At 36.1% G+C, this 21,246-nt stretch overlaps 1 protein-coding gene across 6 annotated transcripts in view; it reads right to left on the bottom strand.

Moving 5' to 3' along the window:
* Positions 1–21,246, bottom strand: part of KIDINS220 (kinase D interacting substrate 220) — a 101,486-nt gene that overhangs the window by 40,319 nt on the left and 39,921 nt on the right. For all 6 annotated transcript variants that reach the window (XM_056129953.1, XM_056129964.1, XM_056129966.1 and 3 more), the window contains exons 13-22: positions 20,046–20,210; positions 18,687–18,866; positions 17,523–17,688; positions 13,569–13,720; positions 13,125–13,414; positions 11,531–11,671; positions 10,550–10,793; positions 10,305–10,393; positions 9,020–9,164; positions 3,800–3,962 (exon numbers count right to left, since the gene is read on the bottom strand). In XM_056129953.1, the coding sequence (XP_055985928.1) occupies positions 3,800–3,962; positions 9,020–9,164; positions 10,305–10,393; positions 10,550–10,793; positions 11,531–11,671; positions 13,125–13,414; positions 13,569–13,720; positions 17,523–17,688; positions 18,687–18,866; positions 20,046–20,210 (1,735 nt within the window). The remainder of the gene's footprint in view (positions 1–3,799; positions 3,963–9,019; positions 9,165–10,304; positions 10,394–10,549; positions 10,794–11,530; positions 11,672–13,124; positions 13,415–13,568; positions 13,721–17,522; positions 17,689–18,686; positions 18,867–20,045; positions 20,211–21,246) is intronic.

Genomic DNA, 21,246 nt, shown 5'->3' with positions numbered 1-21,246 from the left:
TTTTCAGCTGAATAAAGCAAGCAGATGTGTCATCAAATCTCTATAAAAATAAATGAAGCTTTTTATGGATTAAAAAAATAAATTTTACTACCAGCGTTAAAAATACTATTTTCTGATTGTTTTCACAAAATCAGATTTCTTTAATACAATAAATGAATATCAATTATATACTGCTGCTTTTTGTCTGCTATAAATAATTTTTTTATTATTTAAATGACAAGCAACAGCATCAAGCACTTAACCATGGTTAACTAGAAATAGTCATCTGAATCATTTTAACCTCTTTCAATAACTAGAAATAGCTGTCTAAATTATTTTAACCTAATCCAACAGGGATTTTCAATGTGTTGAACAAACTATCTTCTTAGAGTTAAATAATTTCATCTTAATAAATTTGTATGAAGTCAATTCCTCAATGAAATTTTAAAGCAACTTTAGCATTATCTTTTTCCCTTCCTTAGACTAGCTACAAAGCATTATTTGTATTAGCATGCATAAGACATACATCATAAAAAATTTAAAAAGTTACCCCAAATCACCCTGCATTTAAGCAATCCATAAAATGTAGGTCACCAAGCGATAAAATATAAATTCTAGATTGGTTTAATACAAAATAAAGTTTTAGCCACCTTATCAGAACTCTACCTCTAATACAAAATAGCCCTATATTCACGTTAGCAATAAAATGGTCTATAAAAATTCACTCCGATTATTTTATTAAATGATAAAAAGGCCCTCCCAAAACATACCTTTTTTTAAGGAAAAAGTTCTATTTCATAAGCAAGGTGAAAAAACATTATTTTAAACATCAGGTGACATATTGTTCTATTTTGTCTATAATATGCACCTTAATTAATTAAAGTGTAAATTTTTGAAAATTTCCTTAAATATTAGGAAGTTATATATATCTGTGGTTCATTCAAGAGCTAAAAATTAGAATAAAAGTTTTAAAAGGTAAAATAATTTTATATCAGAAAAAATGTTTAGCCTGAAACATTTCCTATCACCCAGAAAGCAATGTTTTAGTCTGACACTGATAAAACTTATTAATTGGCTAACTGTTTCAGACATAACACATTCTACTTTCCTCTAGTTTCAAATATGTATGCTTGATCTTCAATCAGAATAAATAAGTTCCTTAACACTCTGGTATTTAGGGACAAAAGATATATTTGTATGTAATTTATTGAAATGGCTTATCTCAATATATTCTATTGCACCAAAAGAGATAACAGGAGGCAATTTGAATGCAAATGGAAAAGTAAAGTAAAATCTTAATAACAGACGAATCTGAATAAGGGGCATGTGAATATTCTTTGTGAATATTCTATTCTTATTCTAATAACTTTTTTTAAGTTTGAAATTATTTTCTAATAGAAAAAAATGCTAATTAAATAATGTGTAAATTCCTCAAAAACTTAAGATGCTTTCTACATTTGTCTCTTTTACTTTTCAAAATCCAGGGAAGTCATTAGGTCTCCAACCCCTACTCATCTTAGTTTAAAAAGAGTCAAGATTTCAGCAACGCATGTTATATTCAAATGATTATATCTAAAATGAGATCCAGTTACTCCTTACCCTCTTTTTCAGTATCTTATTTTCTTGCCACTATGTCAACAAAAATCAATCAGGAAGCTCCAGAACTATTAACTTCTAAAGTAATGTCCAATGACAACAAAAAACCAAATTTATACAAACTCCACTCTACATTTTCTATATAATTCAACATAAAAGGATAAAATTAATTCTTATAAAGAAATTAGATGTTTAAAAAAAAGGATGTGATTTTACCTGAATAACTCCCATGCAAAATGAGAAAACTAGTATCTCCTACACTACAGAACTGTAACAGTGAAAGGACTTATATGTAAAGGGCTAAGAATAGTGAACCACCTTTTTTACATTTAATTTGGTAGTTCATGGAGCCACAAAAATGTGGACTAAAACAGCTCTGCTACCTAAAAGCTGAGTGAGTAGAAAGTTTCTTTCTGAAGCACAATTTTTCTGGTTAATAATATGAACCACTTCTCTGAGCTTTACAAGACTGTAGCAGGGCATCTGGCAGAGAAGCCAGCACTAAGGAAAAAATTTGGGCTATTCGATGCCAAAAGGAGAAATCCTAATTGCTAAGCAAACTTTCCTTCTCTATTTATTTATTTATTTTTTGGATGTTGGGATCACCCAGGGTTTCACGTATGTAGGGGCATGCACTCAAGAACTGTGCCATATCGCTGGCCCAAACTTGCATTGTTAAATAAGGACACATATGAGACATTCAGCTCTCCTGTTACCAAGTTTTCAAATTTCTTGAAACTAAGCATACTGTTTAAAAGGAACAATACCAAGTCAGTTTCCTAATAATTTAGTTCATGTAAACTACAGCTAGTTTAGCCTAAGTTAAATCTGTATTTAATTAGAATACTAAATTAAACTCTATAATATACTAACTCTATAATTATTCACTACAACTCTTTAAAAAAGATATTGATGTAGAAAATAGCAACACGTATATGAAAAATGGGTACTGGAAATAGTGGGAAACTGTACACTGACAATGCTCTGGAAAAATTAATGGAAACTTTACAAATTTTAGTATATGAACAATAGACTTTTGTTAGATTTAATATTTCATTTATATGCTTAAGAAAATAGTTTCAATTATATCCAATTTTATCAAATTTGTTTATGTAGTTTCCTTGCTTTATATTCTTTAAACAACATTTAATTTTGAGTAGCAACCAGAAACTGTAAATGCATTAAGAAATCTGTAAGTAGGTCATACTTTTATTTGTGAATTTGACAAAAAAATATGCAACACTCATAACTTTACATATTTGACTTCTCACTGTACCTTAACTGCTTATCTTTCCAAAAATTTACTTCAAATGGTTGACTAATAAAAAACAATAAATTCCTTTACTTTTCAATGCAAGCTATATTTTATAGTCAGTATTGAATTCCTCAAATGCTCTAGCTATAAAGTTGCAAAGACTAGTGATAGGAAAAATATAACATCCTTTGTCTATGAAGGCAAAGAATAAAAATTTTAAAAAAACCCAAATGCTTTAAAGGTTTAAATTTCATATACAAATACTGGTACCTATAAATGCCATATGTATTCCAACAATAAAGCAAAAATAATTATACATTTTTATCATGGTTATATATAAAAAAAGAACAAAGTTGCATTTTTTTCTTATGAGAAATACTTGTGCTAATAAAACTGCAGGATACAATTAATACAATTAATGAGAAAGATGAATAGTATCCAGAAATGTATCTTTGAATTTTGTGAGAGTGTGTGTGTGTGTGTTTGGGTTTTGTTAGGGTGTGTGTGTGTGTTGTGTGTGTATGTATCTTAGAGCCACATCTTGCAGTGCTCAAGAATTACTCCTGCTACCAAGCTCAGGAATCCTTGGTGGTGTTAGGGTGACCATATGTGTTGCCGGGTTTTATACATGTAAGGCAAGAGACTTAACCTCTGTGCTAATTCTCTGCCCCCTAGAAACATACTTTTGGGGTGGGGTATGGACCATTCCCTATGTTGAACTCAGTGGCTACTCCAGGTTCAGTGCTTGTGGGTCATTCCTAGCAGTGCTTGGGGAATAATGTGATTCCAGAGATCAAACCCTGGGTTGCTACATGCAGAGCTTATACTCCAGTCCACTGACTTATTTCTCCCAGGCTAGGGAAATGAACATCTTATATATACTATCTTATACTCATTTTAATTTATATGCATTAACATTATTTTCCTGAAAAGTCAATTCAATCAAAATAAAATGGTTAAACAATGTACCTTTCATAGATGGTTTTTAGTGTCATTTGATCTGGAATACCTTCAGTCTCTTCCAAATAGAGTATGAGCCAGGAAGTTCTGTATGGCCACTGCTCAGTAAGATTGATCCAACTAGCAAGCCGATCCCAGTTGAAACTAATCTGGTTGGCTCTCAGTAACCGCCCTTTAAGAAATACAGAAACATTTTAATGTTAACTAGATGTTAAGCAAAAAATTTAATATATTCAAAAATAATTTAACTTCAAATCTTGAAAGATAACATTTAATTTATAATACTATTTCAAACCTAGTATTTATATGGTTTTATTTTAAATTTTTATTAAGGCACCACAAATAACAATACTGCAAATGACAGAGTTTCATACATACAGTGACCCACCACCACAGTGTCAGTGTTCCTCCAACAATGTCCCCAAATCCCCTTGGGAGACTTAGTTCTGTAGGCAGACTCTCGGGACCTACTGTCATTGGTTATTTGTCATTCCCTTACTATGTTACTTTATATTCCACATGACAGAAATAATTCTGCATTTGTCTCTCTCCTGACTGACTTCACTTAGCATGCTACCCTCTAGTTCCATCCATGTGACAACAAAATACATGTTTTCATCTTGCAGCTGGGTAGTAAACCATTCTGTATATGTACCACAATTTCTTTACTCATGTATTCTTGACTACTTGGGTTGTTTCCAGATCTTGGCTGTTTTGATAGTGCTGCCATGAACACAGGAGTGCATATATCTTTTCAAAACAGTGGCTTTGGGACCTTGGAACAGATGTCAAGATGTAGAATTAATAGCTTGTATGGGAGTTCAATTATTTTTTACTTTTGAGTCACACCTGGTGATGCTCAGGGTTGCTCCTTGCTCTGCACTCAGGTATTACTCCTGGTGGTGCTTGGGGGACTATATGGGATGCTGGGGGATGGAACCTGGGTCGAACGCGTGCAAAGTAAATGTCCTACCTACTATATTAGTCACGGTCCTCCCGTTGTTCATCGATTTGCTCAAGCGGGCCCAGTAACATCTCCATCATGAGACTTGTTGTTACTGTGTTTGGCATATACATGGGTAGCTTGCCAGGCTCTGCCGTGCAGGCGAGATACTCTCGGTAGCTTGCCGGGCTCTCCGAGAGGGGCGGAGGAATTGAACTCGGGTCGGCCTATACTATTCTTAATTATTTGAGAAGCCTTCATACTATTTTCCATAGAGGTGAACCAAATTGCATAAGGGTTCCCTTTTCATACATCCACAGGCATGATTTTTATAATCCAAAGAAAAATACTACGGGAAAACTTCAATGGTTTTATTATAACTCTGTTTAAATATAAAATTAAATGATGTGATTTGCCATTGTGCTAAGAACTGTTTTGACTAGATACAAGAAGGCAAAAATCTCAGAACCGTGTGTCATATTGTGTGATGGTCTACAGGCTGCGCACCAATCACAGAACAGAATATTAAAGCATCATTTATATCCTCTAAAGTAGTGTTTCCCAAACTGAGCCATTAACACAGACTCTGGTGGGGGAAGGCTACCTACCCCCTGGGGGTAGGGGTAATCTCTGGAGGGCACATTGCTTTTAAAAAAGGTAGATTTCCAGAAGAGTACCAAGTGATTTTTATTCCTGAAAAGAGAGCAGAAGGTCAGTAAGTTTGAGAACCTCTGCCCTAAAATACCATCTAAGATCCTGCAATGGTCCTTACATCCAAATTATGTTGATCCACCAAGATTTTATTCTGTGTGAATGCACAATCTTATATATTCTCACCTTTATGTACTAAGGATGGATTACTTCTCAAGCGAGCCCAGTAACATTGTGAGACTTGTGGATTACTTCTATTGAGTTATAATGTCTTTTTAAAATTTGTTTATATACTTTCAAATTTCTTGTCAATCACAGAGATTCTTTTTTTTTTTCTTTATTTTATTTTATTTTTTTTAAAGTTGTAGATTTACAATTTTTTGTGCTTTGGTTTCAATTATACAATGATCAGATACCCATCCCTCCACCAGTGCCCATTTTCCACCACCATGGATAATATCCCTCCCACCCCCATCCCCCCATCCCCCCGTCTCTGTGGCAGGGCAATCCCCTGTGTTCTCTCTCTCCTTTTGAGTGTTGTGGTCTGCAAAAGAGGCATTGAGTGGCAAACATGTTCAGTCCATAGTCTACTTTCGACATGCATCTCCCCTCCTGGGAGGATCCTCCAAACATCCTTTATTTGGTGCTCCCTTCTCTATCTGGATAGCCCTTTCCTCTAGGATACCCGGCTGGCCTCTAAGTTATGGAGTAATCCTCCTGGTGCTGATCTCAGCTATTCTTGGGTATTAATCTCATACTTTGTTACTTTATATCCCCCAGATGAATGCAATCTTTCTATGTCTATCCCTCTCTTTCTGACTCATTTCGCTTAGCATGATACTTTCCATATTGTACCACTTGTATGTAAATTTCATGACTTCATCTTTTCTAAGAGCTACATAGTACTCCATTGTGTAGATGTACCAAAGTTTCTTTAACCAGTCATCTGTTCTTGGGCATTCAGGTTTCTTCCAGTTTCTGGCTATTGTAAAGAGGGCTGCAATGAACAAACAAGTGCAGATGTCACTTCGACTATACATTTTTGCCTCTCTGGGATATATTCCCAGGAGTGGTATTGCTGGGTCAAATGGGAGCTCAATTTCTAATTTTTTGAGAATCGTCCATACTGTTTTCCAGAAGGGCTGAACCAGTGGACATTCCCACCAACAGTGAAGGAGTGTCCCTTTCTCGCCACATCCACGCCAGCATCGGTTGCTTTTGTTCTTTTGAATGTGGGCCAGTCTCTGAGGTGTGAGATGGTATCTCATTGTGGTTTTGATCTGCATCTCCCTGATGATTAATGATGTAGAGCATTTTCTCATGTGCTTTTTTGCCATTCGGATTTCTTCTTTGAGAAAGTTTCTGTTCATTTCATTGCCCCATTTTTGGATGGGGTTGGATGTTTTCTTCTTGTGGAGTTTAACCAGTATTTTGTATATCCTGGATATCAACCCCTTGTCAGATGTGTATTCGGTGAATATCCTTTCCCATTCTGTAGACTCTTTGTACTTTGGTCACTGTTTCTTTGGAGGTGCAGAAGCTTCTTAGTTTAAGATAGTCCCATTTATCTATCTCAATCACAGAGATTCTTAACCAGTGTTCTGCCTTAAGGTTTGTTTACAAATGTGCTGTTATCATCATCATCAAACTTCAGAATGGATATTGTTTTGAAACTCTATAATTTTTTTCTTGATTTCACTGGTATTCTGAACTGCTTATGTCATTCCTTAAAATTTTAAACATTGTTCATTTAACTCTATCATCAGTCTAGCTTATATCTAGACTAAGGTATCGGTTTTGAAAAAGTTACTATTTGCTTTGGTTTGGGTATAAATTAACCCTTTAACTACCTACGCCCCCCCCCCCCACACACACACATACACACATATGCACAGAATCTCCCTTCAATTCTTTTATTCCTAGGTTTTGATTCTCTCAGTAAATATGCTCATAAATATATAAACTACATTATTATCACTGCATTCTTTTGCTCCTGAAAGTGTGATCCAGTCTGGTACATCGACAGGGCTTTACCTTTAATTCAGGTGAGGTACACTCACATTTGAGAGATATGAAAACTCACTGGAATATGGTATAGCACAATGCTATACTAGTATTGGGGATAAATGATTAACAAAATAAATATGGTTCAGCCTTCATGAAACTTATTAATAACTTTAACATTAATGTAAGCACTAGTATTTCTGATTTCATACTTATGATTTGCCTAATAGTAATCACAATCATGTAATACTGGCTTAAAAGTAAGCATCAAAAACAAGGGTTATCAGTAGAGGGCAGAATTCTTATCAGTGGAATTCAGTTACTAGGCAATTAGCACGTATTTTGTTGCCAATATTTTTTATTTAAAATATCACTTGAAAACCCAAACAGAATACCAGTGTATAATCTGAGTATCAAATTAAAAAATTTCATTGCAACAATGTTTTGTAAGAGCATAAATGTGTGTGTGTGTGTGTATATATATATATATATATATGCATATATATATATATATTCATATATATTCTAGAGGTACAATGTTACCATACCATGTCTGTCACCAAAATACCAATATCTCATCATCACAGTCCTTTGGACCATTTTGGTCTACTTATCCACCCACTGCTTGGTAATCTTAATTCTGTGGTAAGAGTCAAAGGGTTTATATTTATTAGAAAGCCAGTTTTATAGCTTTCTTATATATATATGTATATATATAATCACATATTAGTAATATCTTTCAGTTTCAGTCTTTCTCCTCTTGATTTTTGTTTTGGGACCACTCACAGCATACACTCAGGGAGCCACTCCTGGCAATGTTTGGGAGACCCTGCAATGCCAGGAACTGAACTCTAGGCACCTCATGCAAAGCTTTGAGTCATCTCCCCAGCCCATCTTTTTCATTCTGACTTATTCCATTTAGCATATCCCCTCCAGTTCCATCCATGTTATAATAAAAGACAATATTTCATCTTTTCCCATAGTTGAGTAGTATTCCATTGTGTGTGCATAGATAGATAGATAGATAGGTAGGTAGATGGTAGATGATAGATAGATAGATAGATAGATAGATAGATAGATAGATAGACAAACAGATAGATATCACATCCTCCTCTACTGGGTATATGGGTTGTTTTCAGATCCTGGCTACTACAAACAAAAGAATATACAGGTGTGCATATGTCTTTTTAAATTCATGTTTTGATTTCTTTGGACAAACACAAGTAAAACTAGTGACTCAGATATAAATTCTATTTTTGTTTTTGAGAAATCTCTATGCTATTTTCCATAGTGACTAAACCAATTTATACGCTCACCAGCAGTAATTAAGGGTTCTTTTTCCTCCACATCCGCTCTGGCGTTTTATGTAACAGTGATCTCTCAATTTTAGTTGATAACTCACATGAGGGGCACTTTTTTATGTGTTTATTAGCCATCTGTATGTTAATTTTTTTTAAAGAAATGTCTGCTACCCTCTTTTCTCCATCTTTGATGGAATTATTTTCTGTTGTTGAGTTTCAAGAGTTTATTATACTCCTTAATATTAGCCCATTGATGGATATATAGTGTACTATTACTTTCTCCTATTCATTTAATACCACTGAATGTTGAAGGAAAAAAACAAAAGTCACCTGTCACAGAAACAATATTAAGTAATCTTCTCATGGTCTGAGGGCTGATGTCACTGAACCAGTCCTCTGTAACCAGTAGTTTTGTAAGATCAAAGGACATCTGCCGAGTAATTGTTCGCTGCATCTGCCTTCTTCGGTAAGTATCCTGAAACAGTGCATTATCAGTGAGAATAACCCCATACTTTGAATATGAGAACTAAAAGCTTTTGAGGAGATAGTATACATTTATGACATGAACTAGAAAATCCAAAATTTTACCCAAAGAGGAGGATTATACAGCAATAAAAAGAATTCTCACTTTTCTTAAGGCAAAATCTTTATATTGACTAATATCAGCAGCAATTGCATCAAATGCTAAAGTTTAACTTCAGGTACATTTGAATGTAGACTGCACAGTCAAATAAAACTCTTTGTGTGTCAAAATTATAAGCAAGCAAAACTGTGTAAAAACCTATATAGCTCAGTATTTATAGGAATCCTGGAACAAGAAAGCAAGTAATTCTCTTGTCTAATTGTAAGAATTTGGTATACTGACTTTTAAGATCAAGATTTTAAAACAGGACAACTACCTAAAATGGCTCAACTGGGGCTGGAGTGATGGCACAGTGGGTAGGGTGTTTGCCTCGCACACGGCTGACCCGGGTTTGATCTCCAGCATCCCATATGGTCCCCCGAGCACCACCAGCAGTAATTCCTGAGTGCATGAGCCAGGAGTAACCCTATGCATTGCCGGGTGTGATCCAAAAAAACAAAACAAAACAAAAATGGCTCAACTTTCCCAACAATCCTCTGGGAGAAATGCAGAAATACAAAGTGGTTGGAAAGTGCCCAGAATGGTTCTATAAGTAGTAAAAAGAGAGCACACACCCCATGAGCACTGGAGAAGAAGGAAGGTGGATCAGAGTTTTCTTATTCTACAAACCTCATCCTCCCTTAGAACAAAGGGCACCTGAAATGAATGGACAGGTTCTAGACCCTTTTTCCTTGAATGATTTCATTCAGGGGGTTTTAATAGTCTCAAGAGTGACAGAGGTCTTAATTCATCAAGAGTCTGGAGAGACATTTGGGTTCCAAAAGACTGGGAAAGGAAAGGGACTCTGATACAATTTAGCTAGATTTCAGTCTAAGTTTCAGATATCCCTAGCAGCAGGCACAAAGGCAATCCAATGATAAGTTACTTGATGATAAATCTGCTATCTCTACCAAAGAATAAAGGGCACCACCTTAGTTAGCTTCATTTCAATTTTAGCAATAAAAACATGTTTCCAAACAAATGGCCTCTTACCCGTCTATTGAGGGCTGTCTTGCTACCGAGTTTTGTCATCTCCCCAAGGCTGATTTGTGAAACTCGTCTGTCTGCATCTTCCTGGATACCTTAAGGAATTTATCAAGAGAGCACTATTTGTACTAAAGTTCTATGGTTATATTTAAAGTGCCAATAATATTTTTACGGCAAAAGAAGATTCACTATAAAAAAAAACCTACAAAACTACTTCAAAAGCGAACAAAATGGAAGAACTTAATCTATACCTGCAGTATCTGTGCATGGAATGTCCCCATTTGTTGTTGAAGTTACAAGAAATTTTCTTGCATTACTTAGTCCACGACTGTTAAGAAAAACAGGCAAGTGAACTATATTGCGCATATAATCATGTCCATTAATATTTGAGTCACGAAGCACACTATTGAGGTTCTGGTTAATTGCCTTTATAATGATATGTGGGTCACTTGCAAAGATGGCAATGAATGGGCCTTTGGAAAACAGAATTCGAACCTGTGGTGGAAAAAAATGCACATATGAAGTGTAAATTACGCAGAGTAATAAGACATGTCTTCAAATTCTGTATTATCCTTTGTTAACTATTTTTTAAATACTATTTCCTTCTCATCAAAATATTATTCTATGAAACAACAAATTTTATTAAGTCTCACTCTGAATTTTTCATTACATACTGTTTCTAATATATATTTTAAGGAGTCACTACTGTGCACACACGCTAACCAAAGAAGCCCTTAATTTCTGTAACTTTGCTATGTTACTCCCTGATTCCAACCATAATCATTTTCAAAGAAAAGCTGGAAGTTCATTACACAATGAACTTCAGAACTTCAGAAACAGCCTATAATTATTTTCTTCATACTGCCATTAACCAAAAACTGCTTAACTTGGTGATGAAACATTTGCTCAGTTCCTCCATATACTGGTTTTAATATTTTTAAAAATTCAGCAGAGAAGCAAGTACTATTAGAATTTCATTAGAGTTATATAGTTTCATTTTTAAAAATTGTGTGTGGGCCACCAATAGTGGTGCATGGCCCTGTGGACCACCAGGGTCACAACTGAAAGCCTGAGGAACAACTGGGTGCTAGGGATTAAATCAAGGGTTTCAAAGACACAAGGCATGTGCTCTACCACCTGAGCCACATCCCCAGCCCCCATCTGAGCTATTCTTAAAAGTCATTCCTCTCAGCTGCAACAAATGTCAACATTGCCAGATAGTTACAACATACAGTGTCCAACATCTGAAGAACTTTGTCTTGCTCACAGGCATCTAGCCCATCGATGATAACCACCAGTCGTGTCTGATTCTGAGTGAAGCTATCAATGGTTTTTGCCATTCTGGCCATCAATTCCACTTCACACTTAAGAACCTGTGTCAAAGACAGGACAGAAAGAACCACAGATATGAGAAAATTAAACATAATCCTCACAGGAAGTCCTTTATTAAGAAGAAAAAAAATACAGAGCCTTCACTGTCATTTTGGTTCCACTTAAAACTTAAGTGAAGTCTACACAATGAACTAAGTGATTTCACATGCAAAGCAAGCACCTAACCTGCTATACTATCTTTCTGGCCCTGTCATATCTATTTTTTAAAATATTTTTTAAAATAAAGTTGTTCACAATCATTTATTACATTCAATATTACAAACCCACCAATTCCACCACCATTGCACCTTCTCATCACAAATATTTCCAATTTTCCCAATCACCACCAAGCCTAACCCAATAGCAGGCCCTAACTAATCTATTTTATACTGCTTGTTATAAATAACTCACTAGGGGGCTGGAGCAATAGCACAGCGGGTGGGCCCTTTGCCTTGCATGCGGCCAACCCGAGTTCAATTCCCAGCATCCCATATAGTCCCCTGAACACCACCAGGGGTAATTCTGAGTGTAGATACAGGAGTAACCCCTGTGCATCACTGGGTGTGACCCAAAAAAGCAAAAATAAATAAATAAATAACTCGCCAAAAATGATCAAAAAAGATTTTCTAAGCAGAAAGTGTGTGAAGATTGTTGTATCTCACCCCGAAGCCATTAAGTCCTTGTATAAGAGATTACTAACATGCTGTTAGAGGTTAACCTTGTGTGTTAACATTTTCTTAATCAAGACTGATTGCATTCTACTTTACATCCCATCCAATGTGTACTCCTGGTATATCAGCAGTGTAGACTTTGAGATGTCATTCTACGAATTCTAAAATTTTTGTCATATCTATTTTAAAAGGACAAAATGAGTTGAGTAACTTACTAGCTAAGATCACATACCCCAAAGTCAAAAAGATCAAAACCTCAAGACTTTGATGTGAATGCACACAAAAAAAGATCTAAATACCAAATTACAGATTACACCTTGATCAAAGGAAAGCTTAGAAAGATTGTATAAAGTCCCTTTAGTACTGAGTGTATGACCCAGCTTATTCTACTGGTTTCTAGAGGAATACGTATCATCAGGTAGTAATGACGACTATAGCACGGTAACTCCTTTGAGAGAAAGAATTAAGCCTCGGAGGACCAAAAGTACCAGGGATAGAATCCAGGACTCCTACATGCAAAGCGTGTATTCAGCCCATTGAGCTATCTGTCTGGCTCAGTTAATTTCTTTTTCTAAGTTTATTTTTAAAAAAAAAATGCTATAACCTTTTTGTCTTCAAAATTTAAATTTACACATGAAAAATATGGAGTAAAGCTTAAAGATGCAGTTTCACACTATTTAGAGAGTGTGACAACCCTCCCAGCCCTCCCCTCCGACCAGACCAAGCCAAAACGATCATGACATAGTAGCATATTTACATTATAACTGCTTACTAAATAACTTACTTTCATGAATCCTTCACTTTTCAATTTGTGCAGTTTGGAAGCAGCATTATGAAGACGCTTTCTTTGTGAATTTAGGAGAGAGTCCAGCACCTGCCACCATGTACGACAGTTTAATATAAAAGCCAACCCCACTATTGAGGCAATTGATATGAGGACAGCATTCACTGTCATATGTTTGGGGTCAACTCTGAATATAGCCAGAAGAGTAATACCAGCAATAATGCAGCCCAAGATGAAAAGAAAGATGACAAAAGATGGGAGACAACATGTTTTCTTCCACTTCTTTTTACCTGTAACATAAGAAATAACTTAAACAATTATATGTGAAATGTCTAGACAATCCTAATCATTACAGTCACAGCATAGAACAGATCTAATATTCCTATTTTTGCAGAAATACACTAACTATCCCATCACCAACCACACACAAAGTAGAAGTCCTACCCTGTGTATCTTCAGTCTTGAATACTCGAAACAGTCTAGTTGCCAAAAACCCAAACTCTCTTTCACAAGCATCTGAGAGAGTTGCAATCATTTCAGCCATTGATGTTTCTCCACCAACACTGGACAGCCTATTATAATCTGTAAACAAAAACCTTGGAGAAGGGTAAAATAAACCATTAGTCTGATAACTAAAGAAGCGAATAACTTCAATATTTATCACCGCTGCATCATTTCCCTGTGTCTTTTAAAAATAACGTTTTTCAAAAGCCCCAAAGCAACAGCAATTGGTCCTTTGTAGGAAGCTTATTACAGCAGGAGGAATGCTGTGGGAATTAGTTGGGGTCATGGGGCCCAGGAGGGTTGGACACTGGTGGTGGAGGGAAGTGAACAATGATGGAAGGTATGGGTTTGGAATGTTTTGCGCATGACCCTTAACATCAACAGTACTGTAAATCACATTGCATAAAATTAATTTTCAAAAATTATTTTCTTTTAAAATTTCAGACAGAAAAATAATTTATTAGGTATCTTTTACTTCTAGCTCCTTATATACATACTATTTGTAGGAAAAGAGAGCAATGTAAATTAAATATAGAGCCTGGGAATGTAACTCAGAGGTTGAGTTCATGCCTTTCATGCATGAAGCCCTGGCATCAATCCCTGTAACCATAAAACAGGAAAGCAGAACAAAAAGCACATTAACTTCCCACCTTTGCTCATCCTGTGCCGTAACCAAAAGAAATGAAAGAGTTCAATGGAGCAGAGTAAAATGAAGACATTCTGATTAAAGGTGGCAGGGTAAAAAAGTTATGAGAACAATTTACTAAAGAACTCATACACCTCAATAGGTCTCATGATACAGTGATGAAAGATGGTTCCTGCTGGTTTCCCTCTGCCCCCTCCCTCCATACGACAAAGCCAAAAGAGCTGCAGAAGGGAAGTGTAGAAGAATAGATGAAAACACTGAGAAAGTATTTTGAATTAAAAATTAAATGCTTTTTATGATGAGGGAAATATGGTGAGGGCTGGAGTGCATGTTTTGTACATGAGATTTCCAAGTTCAAACCTTGGCACAACATGATCCCTAAGTACCACCAGTAATAGTCCCCAAGTACTGTGCTTGGAATAGTACCTGAACACAGCAGGTGTGGTGCACCTACTTGCAAAAAAAAGAAAAAAAATTAATGCTATTTAAAAACACAAAATTTGGAATATCTTATAGATAGCTTACACATTGACTAGGGATTTAGAAATAGACTTTAAGGTATTATTAACAGATGTTCTTTGGAACCACTGAACTATTTGTATTCTTATTCCCTGACCAAATATTATTTCTGCATTAACTATTTTCTTCCCTTCCATCCCCAAACTAAACTCATCTCAATTCAGCAGAAAACTATTGCTTTCAAAATAAAATCTAGGACTGCATTGCATTATATAGTCTTGATTTAGGCTATTTTAAATGCCTTTTTCGTTGTTGTTGTACGAATGAACCAAAGCCTCAAACATACGAGACATGCATCTATCACTGAGCACAGTCAGAGTCCACTCTAATTCTAAAGGAAAATTAATGCATATAGTTCAACCTCATTAATTTATGATGCTTTTCTTGTTTCCTGTAAAAATATCTCCCTCTGCACAGGAACCTGGGCAGGGGGCCTTGGGCACTTGATGTTGAGGAGGAAACTGTGCACCAAGACCATAAATATCTACACTATTATAAAGACACTACCTTAAACAGAACATAATTAATATTTTTGGCTTTTTGGGTCATACCCAGTGATGCTCGGGGCAGTGCTCGGGGGATCATACAAAATACTGGGGATCAAACTGGGGTCCCAACTCACTGTACTATTGCTCTGACCCAATAAATTTATTTATCTAATTTTTTTGCTTTTTGGGTCACACCCGGTGATGCTCAGGGATTACTCCTGGCTCTGCACTCAGAAATTACTCCTGGCGATGCTTGGGGGACCATATGGGACCATATGAGATATGGGAATGAAACCCTGGTCAGCCACATGAAAGGCAAATGCCCTATCTGCTGTACTATTGCTCCAGCCCCTGGCTCAATAAATTTAATTATAAAATTTTTTTTTTTTGCTTTTTGGGTCACACCTGGCATTACATGGGGGTTACTCCTGGTTCATGCACTCAGGAATTACTCCTGGCGGTGCTCAGGGGACCATATGGGATGCTGGGAATTGAACCTGAGTTGGCTACGTGCAAGGCAAATGCCCTACCTGCTATGCTATTGCTCCAACCCCAATTTATAAATTTTTTTAAATCTTCTGGTGCTGCTTTTGAGCCTTCATTTAAAATCCTTTCCTTAATACTAATTTTAGGGTTTTTTTTTTTTTTGATCACATGCAGAGGTGCTCCGGGCTTCCTCTGAGTTCAAGGAACACTCCTGGCAAGGCTGGAAGAGACCATGTGAGATGCCCAGGATTGAACCTGGGTCAGTCACGAGCAAATCCCCTGTTCTAGTGCTCTGGGTCCAGTACTAATTCTATAGGCTTATAATGTAAGTTTTTATCTATTTTCTCTCATATTCATAAATTTGATGTTTTATCTGATTTATATATTTTCATTTAAAAATTTATATATTTTCTTATAATTTAAAATCTTTTAGAACATACTTATTTGCCAATTGCATTTAATTACTTTTGCTGGGCTGGAGCGATAGCACAGCGGTAGGGCTTTTGCCTTACAAGCGGCCAATATGGTCGACCCGAGTTCAATTCCTCCGCCCCTCTCGGAGAGTCCAGCAAGCTACCGAGAGTATTCGATATGCCAAACACAGTAACAACAAAGTCTCCAATGGAGACGTTACTGGGCCCGCTCGAGCAAATCGACGATCAACGGGAGGGCCTTTACCTTTACCTTTACCTTTAGTTTTCTAATTGCTTTTTTCAATTTTACTTTTCCCTGGAGCTCTCTACCTTACCTTTATTCCTTAATATGCATGATTTTAGTTTTTGTTTTGTTTTATTTTTTTGCAGTAAAACAGATTTTATTATTTGGAGGGTTTTTGAAGGTATGGAGGAGGAAAAAGAAAGAAAGAGAGAGAGAGAATATCACACTCAAGAGAGAACATGGGCTTCTCCAAGGGCAGAAAGAGCCTTAGTTTTTAAATTTCACTTTTGTCCCTACAATACCTTCAGGGTTAGGGTCTTATTCACACAGTGTCCCAACCCTACACCTTTCACTGTCTCAGGGTCCACCTCCACTGAGTTTCCCCCATACCCTGGCCCCACCTCACCTCCACGGTAAACTAGTTCTGTTGACCAGTTCTCAACTTATATTTTAATCTTTCCATAACTGTTTTCTCATATATCACCTTATTATTTATTAGTAACTTAACTGGCAACCAAATAAATAGGCAACAAATAATTTCCAAAGATGGCAAAAGTACAGATTGGAGTTAATAAGGTTACATGACAATGTAAAAAGGTGCCAGGGCTTTATCCTCTACAATGCTTTTCTCACAAGAGGGAGAAAAGATTTATGGTAAATAAAATTTAGTAAGTGAAAGTTAAATATTTCTCTATGGAAAAGAGTCTGTGAGTGCATAGGAAGGAGATATAATAAGTGTTTTTTTCAAAATGTACTTGAACAGAGCATATTTGTTTTGTTTTGTTTTGTTTTGCTTTGATTTGGGGGTCACAATTGATGATGCTCAGGGTTTATTCCTGGCTCTGCACTCAGGAATTACTACTGGCAGTGCTCAGGGGACCATATGGGATGTTGGAGATCAAACCCTGGGCAGCCACATGCAAGGCAAGTGGCCTACCTGCTGTACTTTCTCTCCAGTGCCAGAACAAGGGATTTTTTTTCTCATGTGAAAAGTTTGAGACAGATATTTACTGTAAATACACTGAGAAATAATGCATTATAAACTTTATATTTGTTTCATCTTATTAACAGTTACTTCTGTCAAAAGGACCAACTCACCTCACAGGTAAAGCTTTAGTGGTTTGTTCTGGCAATTCAGGAGGATTCACAAACATCAACTTAAGGAGGAGTTCCAAATATCCAATATGTCTTGCCAATCTGGTACTAAGGACCCAAGCCCAATTCCAACTCTCTCCTTCTCTTCGTCCACCAAAGTAAATGACAACTGGAATGCAAAGTTTTAAATGAAATCGCAGAAAACAATCATTAGTCAAGGAATCTCCTGAGTTTCTCTAAGAAGTCAAAAGATCAAAGAACGACAGCTGTGCCTCCAAACCTTCTATGACCCCCTGCTATTTCCTAACTATTTCTCAAACTCATTAATTTCTCCAAACATGCATAAGTTCACGCAAAATGGAATTAAGTGGTTTAACTATGGCAGAAGAAACATAAAGTATTACATAGGAAACACAAAGATACTGCCTTAAAACAAATGTCTCACTTGGTTCAGATTCAAATACAAAACACTTTGGGTTTGTCACTATTTCCAACTACTGAAGTTTACCTTTTCCTCCAGTAGTAAATATATTTTCTTTCTAATGACTGAAAATATCCTCCCATGAAATGGGGTTACAATCTATTCTGTCTTTAGGTAAAAATTGTTTATAGATAAAAAAAACTTTAGATAAAAACTATACTCATGATCAAAATGCTCAAGAGCATGACAGTTATGAATTTAGAGACATTTTCAAGAAAGATTTAAATAAAAATAATTAACATAAAAATGGAAAACATAATATAGTTCTGCTTTAGTATTACAGTATCAACAAATAGTCAACTAGCATTTTTTTAAAGTTTAGGTCAGGTTGTATATAATCTTTTCAGATTACTGTACAAAAAAAGCCCTATTCTAATCTAGTGATGAAAATAATTTACAGGTTCTAAGAGAGAGCTAATCTCTTCTGTTTTGTTTTGTTTTGGGGACACACTTGGAGGTGCTCAGAGCTTATTCTTGACTTTGAGCTTACTCCTGACTCTGATCCCTCACTCCTGGCAAGTTCTGGGGTACATATGGGATGCTGGGAATCAATCTTGGGCCAGCCACATGCAAGTCAAATGCCCTATCCACTTTACTACCATTCCAGCCCCAAGAGAGAATGTTTCAAGTAAACAATAAGTCTTGACATTTTTTTCTATTTTCAAACAGATAAAAAAAGGACTCACTGAAAAAGATGTATAAGAGAGCCAAGCAGCTCAATGACACTGCCACTCCAAGATTTAGGTCAATTGTAAAAGCAAACAATAATCCCATCCCTCCACAAAGCAGCAGGGTCAGAAATACTATCAGCCATGAAAACTGAAAAAGAGGTTCAATCTGTTGTCCTGCAAACGTCTTCATTTCATCTGAAAAATAAATATATCGCTGTGAATAAAACTCACCCCTCTATTAGGAAATTTAACTTTTAACTCAATTTGAAAATTTCAGTTTCAATACAAACATTTACTGAGGACTTACTAACTCCTCAGAAAGAAGGCTGCTTATTCACTGTAACCAGTGTTCTCTTGAGAAAAAAAATCTCATTCCTTAGGAATACTGGTGAGTCCTATGCATTCTCCTACTTTAATTTGAGGATGTACAATTTTTTTCATGTGTTTTTATATGTCACGATGCTGTCAACAGCTAATTTTTGCAGTTTGCATTATACAGGCACCTAGCTAGTCTTTCCATGCATGAAACTAAAAATTGTTATTCTGCCGAGTTTTCAAATTATGAATCACAACCATTCCTTTCTGATCACTACACATTCTCTTCTCCTTATAATCTACACTTAATGGTAGACACTAAGCTCAAATGAGCCTTAAACAAGAGTCTTTCTGAAAGCTTGGTAAAAAATTTATGGGCAAAACCAAAATGTCTTTGAAGAAAGATTAAGGTTTTGTCAAGACAAAGATGCATGTGTTGGGTGCTAGGTTGAGAGCCAATTTACTAGAAAGTTCCTAATAGTAGTAGCAACTCAGGAAAATTTTCTTGTCTGTTCTTGAAAGAGCATTGGTTTTCTGAGACTACGAGAACACACAAATAGTTCTGGTGGGTATGGTCAAGCAAACTAACAAGTTTGTGAAGGATCCTGTATAAAATAATTACAAGTAACACAGAATATCTGCTACCATTAGGTTTTGAGTATAACAATTAATTTTTTTTGGCTTTTTGGGTCACATCCAGCATTGCACAGGGGTTACTCCTGGCTCATGCACTCAGGAATTACTTCTGGCGGTGCTCGGGGGACCATATGGGATGCTGGGAATTGAACCCAGGCCGGCCGTGTGCAAGCAAACGTCCTTCCCACTGTGCTATCGCTCCAGCCACTAAGACAATTAATTTTAATGAATTCAAATGACGATCTCAACAATTAGAGGGGATTAAAATCCTAATAAACTTGATTTAGTTGGTAGCATAATTTACCTATATAAAATTATACAAATCTAAAACCTTAAGACTACATATAAACTATACCCCAGGGGGAGGAGGGGAGACAAAGAAAACCACGTTGTATTCATATGTGTTTCAAAGACACACATTACCTTCTAATTTCTTGAGTAAGAAAGATTTCCCACTTCCCCACTGTGCATACAGCCCCACACAGATGGGTGGCTGCATGGTAGGTTCACTAAGAATATCTGCCAGGGCACTGCTATATAAGTCATAACCAAGCATATCACCATCTGTTTCCGTAGGAGATAAGTGTCCTGTAAATACAAGAATATCACATCTTATATAAACAAAATAACATCAACACTACAAAATTGATTATAATCATCAATAATCATTTATCAAGTGTTTATTTACTAAAGAAACAAATGTACTTTACATTGTTTGACTTGTAAACAAAGATCAAGATTCTTCAATTAATATCATACTTCTTTTCACAAAACTTAAGAAAGTAAGATTTTTTTCATTATGTACAGCAAAGAAAAAGTATGCTGCCAAACTGTGACCAGTGCTTTCCTATCCATCTATGATAAAACACATTTCCACTTTTAGATGTATCAAGTGTAGAACAACGTGTGTATTTTAAAATCAGTAAAATATGGTAATAAAAACCAAATTTGCATATAGATAATTTAAAAAATTTGTATAATAGCTATATAAAAAAGTTATAAAATGTTACTGAAGAAAATGATGTATGATCAGAGAAAAAAAGACATTCAGTGATTCCATATTTAAAGATAATCTTCCCAAATCAATCACCTTAGGGAAATTCCACTAAAAATTTATAAGAATTTTTTTTTTTCTTTTTGGGTCACACCCAGCAATGCTCAGGGGTTACTCCTGGCTTTGCACTCAGGAATTACTCCTGGCAGTGCTCAGGGGACCATATGGGATGCCTGGGATCGAACCCAGTTCAGCCACATGCAAGGCAAACGCCCTACCTGCTGTGCTATAGTTCCCCATTTTTTTTTTATTTTTTAAAAATTTTTAATTTTTTATCTTTAATTTTGTGAAGCCTCAGTTTTGTTTTCTTTTTTTGTTTTGTTTTGTTTTTGTGCTTCGGTTTCAGTTATACAATGATCAAGTACCCATCCTCCCCCACCACGGGTCCTAGCATCCCTCCCCCCCCCCCCCCATTCCAACCTGCCGCTGTGGCAGGGTATTTCCCCTTGCTCTCTCTCTCTTCTTTTGGGTACTGTGTTTTGCAAGAGAGGCATTGAGTGGCAATCATGTTTGGTCTATAGACTACTTTTAGCATGTCTCTCCCACCCTGGGAGGGTCTTCACAACACCC

The sequence above is a fragment of the Sorex fumeus genome, unplaced genomic scaffold, assembly GCF_029834395.1.
Source record: "Sorex fumeus unplaced genomic scaffold, SorFum_2.1 ptg000006l, whole genome shotgun sequence".
NCBI classification, from domain to species: domain Eukaryota; kingdom Metazoa; phylum Chordata; class Mammalia; order Eulipotyphla; family Soricidae; genus Sorex; species Sorex fumeus.
Note: the sequence above shows the minus strand (reverse complement) of the source record. Positions and strands in the feature narration are given on the sequence as shown.